At 33.9% G+C, this 9,417-nt stretch overlaps 1 protein-coding gene across 3 annotated transcripts; it reads right to left on the bottom strand.

Annotated features, from left to right (window-relative positions):
• Positions 1 to 5: 5 nt before the first annotated feature.
• Positions 6 to 8,418, bottom strand: glu (structural maintenance of chromosomes 4-like protein gluon). 3 transcript variants are annotated; one of them, XM_085482590.1, is made up of 10 exons: positions 7,494 to 7,858; positions 6,974 to 7,214; positions 6,713 to 6,904; positions 6,449 to 6,625; positions 6,042 to 6,334; positions 5,663 to 5,942; positions 4,917 to 5,513; positions 2,096 to 4,380; positions 1,162 to 1,347; positions 6 to 66 (listed from the first exon to the last, which is right to left on the bottom strand). In XM_085482590.1, the coding sequence occupies exons 2-9, from the start codon at positions 7,211 to 7,213 to the stop codon at positions 1,209 to 1,211; spliced, it is 4,203 nt and encodes a 1,400-aa protein (XP_085338716.1). In that variant the 5' UTR covers position 7,214; positions 7,494 to 7,858; the 3' UTR covers positions 6 to 66; positions 1,162 to 1,208. The 3 variants fall into 3 exon arrangements, with proteins under 3 accessions (XP_085338716.1, XP_085338717.1, XP_029157780.2); XM_085482591.1 differs by lacking the exons at positions 6 to 66; positions 7,494 to 7,858 and adding an exon at positions 8,267 to 8,418 and having other exon boundaries at positions 447 to 1,347; XM_029301947.2 differs by lacking the exon at positions 6 to 66 and having other exon boundaries at positions 447 to 1,347.
• Between the last annotated feature and the right edge of the window lie 999 nt (positions 8,419 to 9,417).

Raw genomic sequence — 9,417 nt, 5'->3', positions numbered from 1 at the left:
CATCAGTGTATGAATCGAGATATTTTCGCTGTCTGAAGCCGCAAATTAAATCTTGCTCGAGAGAAACTATAGAAAGGACAAAACATATCGAAATGGTCAAGGTCATTTTGTGGCGAGACAAATGTGATTAGCCTTGAAAACAGTTTTCCAATTTTTCATAGATTTCATTTGATCAAAGTTCGCTCGCATTCTCGTTTGTGATAGCGTTATCATAGCCACTTTTGGATGAATACTTGAAGAGATAAGAAACCTTTTGCCAGAAATGTTTTTCACGTGTATCCCATCTGTTTCTATCATCCTTAATAATTAAGTATACACAACAATTAATTACTACAATATAATTGATTGATAATTAATAATTACGAATAAGGAAAAATTTATAGGACTCTGTTTACAACACACAGAGAGAGAGAGAGAGTAGAATAAAATTAAATATAAAATATATCTCAGTTATAGATTTGTTTTAATTACAGCAACTGATGACATATTATATAAACGTATAAAAATATTTTTGCACTTTGTGTTCATTTATGAGTCCGTTCTCTTCAACTAAACATGTATGTTACATTTTTAAAGTGAAATATATAAAAGAAAAAAGAAACAGACTCTATATCTTATAATTACATACACGTATATAACTTTCTTATACTCTCGCAGAGATCTTCAATTACAAGAGAACTGACAATTTACATATGTAGATGTGTATCTATATCATAACTATATAAACTATATAAGTCTCACTATACATTAAATTTATAACTAAAATTATAATTATGAAATCTTAATATTTAATATAATATTTATCTCAATCTTATTATTAATTTATAAAGTCATGTGTTCTAAAAATATATTTAATATTCTTAAGGGCGTACAAATGCGCGACGCTCAAGTCTGAAACTAGTTTCAATTCTTCTTGTTTAATGATAAAAAGTGTTTAAGAACATTTATATAATAAATATTCTTATTTAGAATTCATATTTGGAAGAAAAATTGAGACTAGTTTGCGACTTGAAAGAAACACAGTTAACTCAAGAGAAGACACCCACGAAGGACAATACGAGAAAGTCACCAAACGTGGAAAAGACTCCAACCACGAGGAACAAAATGTGAAGAAGACATTAAAAAAGAAAGAATCGTCGTTGCGCATTTGTATGCACCAACCTTTGAGAATGGCAATTGTCGAAGTTATTCGCTAAATCATTCAGTCATCATTTCATCAGTTTTCGCTTCTTATTAACTGGTTCCTTGTTAACGCTCACTGGTGTCTCCGTGCTTTTCCTTGCAAGCCTGCTGGAACGCCGAGCTGGCGTTGGTGGTGGTGTCGGACACACTGCCAAGTCCGGAAGACTACGTCGCAAACAATTAACATCCAATAAATTTCAATTGCAAAATCACAAATCGTAATACAAATTAATAATAAAAACGTTTAAAATTTTTCATTGTTATGTAGAATTTTAGTATTAATTAAAGTAAGCATTTATATTTTCTGACTTTAGGCGAATCTGTTAACAAAGCATAATGTATTCTTATTTTTAATTACTATTAATCTTACATAATGTGTGCAGAATGTTTTAATTTATTTTATTTAATATCAATTAAAATCTCTTATCGCCTACTATTTTGATTATAATCTGTATCTTGAAAAAAATCACATTGTAAAATAAAAAGTATAAAATATAGTCAGATAACTTTACATCAAATAAAATGGAATAATAAATATTCTACATAATTTAGACATAACATATATATTCATATTTAATATCTTATTTTATTGTACAAAATTTATTTTTATTCACTAACTGGATTAATTTATTATAATAATAAAAGATATAACGAGTCATATTCTTCATGTCTTCGGTCTTAAAAAATAATAATTAATTAATCATGCATGATTTACTAATTCACTAATACTATATGAAAAAAATTATAAAAATAAATTTTGATATATTTATATTATCTATGATCGAATACGTAATCACAAGTAAAAAAACTAATTTATTTTATACAACGCGAGAAAAATACACTATATAATTTTTCGTCATTTAGAATACAATATGACTATGCAATCGCATAAATTTTAAGAATCATTGCCTACCTCAATCGATCGACTTCCGATTCTTTCTTTTTTGATGTCTTCTTTACATTATTATTCCTTGTGGTTGGAGTCTTTTCCACGTTTGGTGACTTTCTCGTATTGTCCTTCGTGGGTGTCTTCTCTTGAGTTAATTGTGTTTCTTTCGCATTGTTATTCATCGTTGGTGCAGTGTTTTCCTTGCGTGAATCGACCTGGACGTTTTGCGTCAAGTGTTTCTCCTGCGACCTCTGAGTCATCTGCGACGCGTAGGTCTTGGAGGTGAGTTGCGTGGGTGGCGAGATGTCGTTGTTATGATAATAACGACCTAGATTGAGAGTTATGCTTTTGGAACAGTTATCCGTCTTATAGATACCCACTAGATAGTCGGCCAATTCGAACATATTCGAGCGTAGTGAGATAACGATGAACTGAGCGTTCTTCGTGCGTTCTTTGATGTAGTTGCCGACTATCGAAACGTTCTTGAAGTCGAGTGCCGCGTCAATCTCGTCCATGAAATACAACGGCGTGGGTTTGTAGTGATGGAGGGCGAAAACCAAGGCCAACGAACTCAGAGTTTTCTCGCCACCGCTGAGATTGCTAATGCTCTTCCACGATTTTTTCGGCGGACGCACGCTGAATGCGATACCCTCGCTGAACGGATCCAACGAGTCCACCAGCTCCAATTCCGCGTCGCCGCCCAACGTAATCATCTGGTACATCTCCTTCAACTTCGTGGTGATCAGACTAAAACCATCCTGGAATTCCTGAATTCTACGTCGCCGAGCGGTTTCGTAGATATCACGCATCTTGTTGCGCATCAACGTCATTTCTTCCAAGTCGGCGGCGCGACGTATGTATAACGCGTCCTTTTCCTGATAGTCCGCAATGATCTGCATATTAGGTATTTGCTCAGGTAGCCTCTTCTTAGCCTTCTGTAGATTCTGTGCTATCATCTTTATGTCCAACTGATCAATCTCTTCCTCTGTCAAGTCTTTAAGCGGCTCCAAAGTCTCGTGGGGAATTGCTCGTAACTTTAGATTCGCTATCTTCTGATTGTATTCGGGGATTGTATGTTGAAGTTCCTTCAACAACTTTTTCGTCTCCTGTAGTTTTTGATCCAGATCGATCTTCACCTCTTTCATTTTATTCTCTCGCGCCTGTAGTTCGCTCAATTCGTTTCTTAAAGACGACATGTCGTCATCCCGCTTCGTTAATGCTTCATTAAACTCTTTCAACTCATCCATAATTACTTTGGCACGTTCCTCGAACTCAGCTTTTTCTTTTTGAATGTTTCTCAATCTCTCTTCGCAAGCGTGTACATCGTTCTCCAGCGTTTCAATGTGTTTCTCCGCCTTTTTGACGTTCCTCTCAGCTGTCTTGATAGATACCTGCAGACGGCATATCTCCGCCTTGGCCTTGTCTATCGATTTGGTTAGCTGCGTGATTTTTTTCTGCTGATCTCGCACCCGATTGCCAGAAATCTCATCTATATTATTATTAATACGCTCTACCTCTCTTTCCACCGAAGCTGAATTCTCCTTGACTTCGTCCAGGTGCAACTTTGCCGCATTCAGCGTCTTCTGCAGAAGTTTAACCTTTTTTGGATCCGATATCGAATCGGCAGCCTTCTTTTTCTGAGCTTTAAGTTGTGCTTGCAAAGAAGGTTCTTGCTCCCTCAACGTTTGTACCTCGATGTTAAATTTTTGATTGTCAATTTTCATGTCTCGCAAGGCAGTTGTCAACACATGGATCTGCTGCTCCAATGGCTGCTGCTTTGTCCTCAGATTATTGCACTCTTCGAATATGACATCTAACTGTGATTGCAGTCTCTCGATATCGGCGGTCGACGGTTCGTTTCTCACCACTTTCTGGCCCATTCGACCTCGGAATACTGTGCGTCCGCCACCACTCATCGTGCCAGACAATTCTATCAGCTCGCCCTTCAACGTCACCACGCGATAACGCATTCTGCCATAAGCAATGCGTGTTGCTTGATCCAAGTTTTCCGCCACCAAAGTGTCCTGTAAACCATAGTAGAAGGCCGGTAGCACTTGTTCATCGTCTACTTTTATCAGATCAAATAGTCGATGCACATTTTCCGGCGTTTGGATTTTGCTGCGACACTTAGACAGGAAACGCTGCTGTTTCTCCAATGGTATAAACGTCGCGCGTCCTATATTATGCTGCCGCAGATATGTAATACAATTCTGCGCTGTGGTCAATGTATCCACGACAATGTTGTCTAGCGGACCACACGCTGTTGATACGGCAATGTCATATTTTGCGTCAATGGCACCCAAGTCGCCCTACCATAAAGAAAAAATTTGTATGAAAACACTTTTTCAATCGATCTATTAATAAATGAATATCTAAATTTTAAATGTTAAAAATGTGTCGGAACTTTTCTTTGTCCGAAATAAATAGGAAAGACCTTTGTGTATTCAAAAACATCCTAATATATAATGGAACTATTTGATGCGTAGCTGTCATAAAAAAATGATTGCAATGTAATGCAAAAACATGCAGTCGATACTCATATGTTAATAAAAAAAAAATATTCATTAAGAGAAGAGTTAAGCATAAGTAAAAGATATAATATAAAAGTACTATAATAAATTTTGCCATATATTCATTCATCATCGAATAAATTAAAACAATTTATGTCTAATTATGGAAAATATACAATGAATTATAATATTGTATATCTACATTACACAATCCTAAATTTTGAGACAATTAAATAAGATTTTTACCTACATTTGGGGTAAATTATACAAAAGACCATGTTATCTCGATAATTAATACAACTATGTTTCATTATATCATAGAATCTGATACTTACCAGTCTTCCAAATATTCCAGGTATCCGTCCTTCTCGTTTCTCTTTCATCAACGCATCCAGGACCCGGTTCGACGATCTGCTGGCTTGCATGGCAGAACGCTGCTCTTCGAAAGTCATTCGCATCTTCCTCAACTGAGCGGTCTTCTCGACTTCGCGTGCTTTTATCTCGTTCAACTCGCTTTGAGCCTCTTGCAAGCTGTTTTCAGTTGCCGGAATTTTCCGCTCGAATGCCGCCAGCTGCTTCTGCCGTTCCTGAAGAGTTTTTATAGTCCTCTCTACAGATTCTTGGAGACTTTCCAGCTTTTCTTTCTCAGTCTTTTCCACCAACATATAAAGATCTAGCTCGGATTGCGCAATATCGTATGCCGCTTTCGCTTGATCTACGTTTTTTCTAAGAGATATTAACTGCTTTTCCAACTCGGATCGCTCATTCAGCAACGGCTCCGTCTGTATTCGCAGACCCGCCATCAAAGTCGCTAATGCGGTCTCTTCTTTTTCTTTTTTGACCGTGTTCGTCTCGATCAAATTCTCACATTCTTTGATGTCTTTTGTATTCTTCTCTGGTACTGTTAGCAGTTCTTCCATCTTGCTTTTTTCCTATCATCGTCGTGTCAATTGTCAAATGTATAATTTGATACAATCTTAATTAAACAATATATACACACACATATATATATAGCTTTAGAATATTTATTTGTAATTAAAATGCAATGTAACTTCTAAAGAAAGATAATATAAAAAATTACCGTCTTGGCAGATGCTATGTTAGCTTTCCGTCGTTTATTCGTTTCAACCAGTTCAGCGTGTAACGACTCATCCTGCTTGCGCACTTTATCGAATTTTGCTGTAGCTTCATCCTTCTGTTGCTGTAAAGTGTCCCATTTTTTATTCTTCTCTTTAATAATCTTAGTCTTTTCCTCCTTCTGCTGATGAACTTTCTTCATTTCGTCCATCAGTGCATTTTGTTCCTTATCTAAAGTAGAATGTTTTGCATCATGCTCGATAAGTTCCTTTTCTGTTTCGGATCTGAAAAAATATTCGAAATTTTTCAATATCTCAATTGTCATAACATTTTAAAGATTTTTGATAGTAAAACAATATAGAACTTTATTTTATTTATCCCACCTTTTACAGTGATAAAGTTGATGCTGTAATTTGATTATTGTGTTTTCCATCTTCAGATACTGCACTGCTTCTTGCATAGGCTCCTCCAGATTTTCCTTTTCCTTTTGCACAACTCTGAGACGATGTAACTTCTCTACTCTGCGCTCAGTTAACATTTCAACCTTGTCTGCTAATTTTGCCAGAGGTTCCTTATAGCGAGCTGTGCCAATAATGTCTTCCAGAAATTCTAGCATTCCAGTATCATTTTCATTTTGTCCTTTAGGCTTCATCATTGCAATTTGTTCTACCTCGCCCTATAAAAAAATTTTTTACATTTTTTACTAATATATAGCAATAACTTATAATTAATTTCATGTTATATGTAATTAGTGGAATTTAATGAGCAAAAAATATATATATGGTTTTACTTGTAATATTAAAAACCGATTGTGATCCAAGTCGACTCCATGAGACCTGAGAATCTTGGCAATTTCTTTGAATTGTACTTTCTTCTTATTAAACTCATAATACGATGAATTGTCTTTAAAGGCGGTCCTAGATATGACAAATTCACTGTCTGGAACTTCATAATCTCCTCCAAGCCCCTTAAAAAATAATTTAAATAAAAATAATTTTATAACTTTATCAACAGCATTACTATATTTGTATACTTTAAAAAAATTGTGTCTTACTTTGTCAATAATTTTTTGAAAATGTATAGAAACAGTACAACTATTCAGATTTGAATACTCGTTGGAATTGTGTATTAACACAGAGATCTTCTTCGATCTAATTTTGCTGGCACGATAGCCAAACACAAACAACATAGAATCTATTACATTGCTCTTGCCGCTACCATTAGGACCCACTATTGCTGAGAAGCTCTGTGAAAGAAAACTAGCTTAAACACCACATTAAATAAACAAGTATGCATACGTAACATTGAAATTTACCTTGTGAAAAGGACCGATAGTAGTCCTCCCAGCATAGCTCTTGAAATTCTCATTGACGATCTGAGTTATCATAAGTCTTGGACCAGTTGTATCAACCTCGCTGAAAGTTCTCAGTGGTGGTGGGATGTATATCTCGTCATCGACTCTTAAACCATCCTCCTCGTCGTATTCTGCGTTGTATTCGTCAACTTCCATATTGTCGTTAGAGGTGTTCATCCTGTCCTGCGAGTTGTTGACCATCCTGAAATACGTTTTCAGCCAATAATTCTTACTTTGCAATTCGAGGTTAGCTGGTCAATAATATCGTCCATGAGGATGGTTTTAATCGTCAAGTCGACCTGACTGATTTAAGCATAGAGATATTCTTATTTTCCTTCTTCTTAGAGATTAATTAGTACTAGGTAGCTAGAATATTTCACTCATAAAACAGTTGAAATAGATGAAAAACAGGTTAACCACATTCTTGATTTACACTGAAAAATATAGGTAAAATAAAAGATTTTAACTAATAAATGTATACCTAATTTGTGTCGTGCGTTACAATAACTCCAAATAAAGAGAGTAATCGCCGAATAAATGATAAACATTAATCACACTGGATTACTATATTTTTCAATGCCCGCCATTTATGTCAACAGGGGAAGCGTCGCGAATTCAAAATCCTGCTCAAATAACGAATCATCCGAGTTATTAATTTCGAATTGCGCGATCATTTTGGATCAATCTGAAGATTCGATTACGTTCAGAATTTTTATCGCTGTAGAACTGTCACTTTTAGGACTTTCCTGGTCTTTCCGCGACGATGTAAAAAATAATTCACGCAAAATCGAGCTTAGAAAGACGTTGAATGCGAATTGAACGTTCAAAATGGCCGCAAAATAAACGGGTTGTGGACAGTGTTGTTAGACGGGCTAGGTTTTTTCGCGCATGCGCATTGAATGTAGTATTAATGAAGTAGTCACTCGCATGAAATGGGGTCCTGATTTCCCCCTCTGTTTAATTTTTCTTAAATTATTGAAAATTTTTTAAAATAATTAATGAATCGTATAATTTTTATTATAAATATAATAAATTTAATTAAAAATGTTAAATATAAACATACAATAAACAAATAATGAAATTATAAAATATATACATATACGTGTACCTATGTTATAACATACGTAAATTACGAGTTTAGTTTTTATTTATACAATTTATAATTTGAATTATTGATTAATTTTAATATACATAAATTATAATAATACACTTTTATATTACATATATTGTAATAATTTATTTATTTTTACGTACGTTCAATTTATCTGTTTCCTGCGATTCCGCCAAAACTCCGTGGTCCAGGGTCTTGGTCCGTAGTTGCGCGCGCAAACATCATACGTTACTGTAGTCGTCATGGTTACGTCACGGTAATACGCGCATGCGCGAAAAAACCTAGCCCGTCTAACAACACTGGTTGTGGATATAAAAAAAAAATATATATATATATAAATGTACACTTCGACACAGATTAATAGACAGATCGCCAAAGGTCTGGATGAAGGAGAGACCAGCATTTCTCACTGATTTCAGCGCCATATCGTAGTAGTGGTCAATGCAGTAACTATTAATACGTTCCCAAGATAAGAGCGTCTCATGCTCATGAACTCGTCCGGCGGCATGTACGAGATTTATCTTTTCGTAGCGTTCGCGTATTTCGGAAAGGACAAAATTTTATGATGTTATAAATAAATAAATAAATAAATAAATAAAATATTAACCTAACCTATTATAATTATTTTTTAATAAATGTTTCATTATTATTATCATCTAAGTCTAAGTCGTTTAATTACTTTTTAGTTTTTTAATAATTAATTTAATTTATTCTAATCATTTTAATATGTGAAAAATACTAATACGTATACGTTTTATAATGAATTAATATATTTCGAGAGTCGAATTATATATTTTTAATAATATAAAAGTGTTCAAAAATTATATTTGACTTTTTATTTTAATTATTTTAGCAAAGAGTTCCGAAATCTCTTACACACATAATAGGGATTTTGTTCATCCATATAATTCGCAATTAAGTATATATGTTAATTATTAATTTTAATAAAATACAAAATTAAAATTAAAGGTCAAATATAATTTTTGAACATAAATATATTTAATTCGTTATAAAACGTATACCCGTGATAGTATTTTTCTCGTACAAAAATAACTAGAACAAATTAAATTACTCATAAAAAAATAAAAAAATAATTAAATAATTTATATTATATATGATAATAATAAAACATTTTATAAAAAAAACAGATTCAATAAATATAAGTATATATATAACATGTACTTATATTTATTGAATCTGTTTTTTAATAAAATGTTTTATAAGCTTAGAAAACTTGACTTTGACGTAACTAGCAAATTTTATTTAATTATTTCACGACGGTTTGACGTAATAA

Source organism: Nylanderia fulva, unplaced genomic scaffold (assembly GCF_048542155.1).
Source record: "Nylanderia fulva isolate GAGA-0341 unplaced genomic scaffold, ASM4854215v1 Scaffold21, whole genome shotgun sequence".
NCBI lineage: Eukaryota > Metazoa > Arthropoda > Insecta > Hymenoptera > Formicidae > Nylanderia > Nylanderia fulva.
This window is presented reverse-complemented; position numbering and strand designations above follow the sequence as displayed.

Excerpts from the sequence above, each read along its gene's own strand:
- glu (XM_085482591.1), bottom strand. The coding sequence starts at position 7,213 with ATGGTCAACAACTCGCAGGACAGGATGAACACCTCTAACGACAATATG. Across the intron at positions 6,335-6,448 it reads ATCGGTTTTTAATATTACAA|GGCGAGGTAGAACAAATTGC; the intron begins GTAAAACCATAT and ends ATTTTTTTATAG. Across the intron at positions 5,943-6,041 it reads CAACTTTATCACTGTAAAAG|ATCCGAAACAGAAAAGGAAC; the intron begins GTGGGATAAATA and ends ATATTTTTTCAG.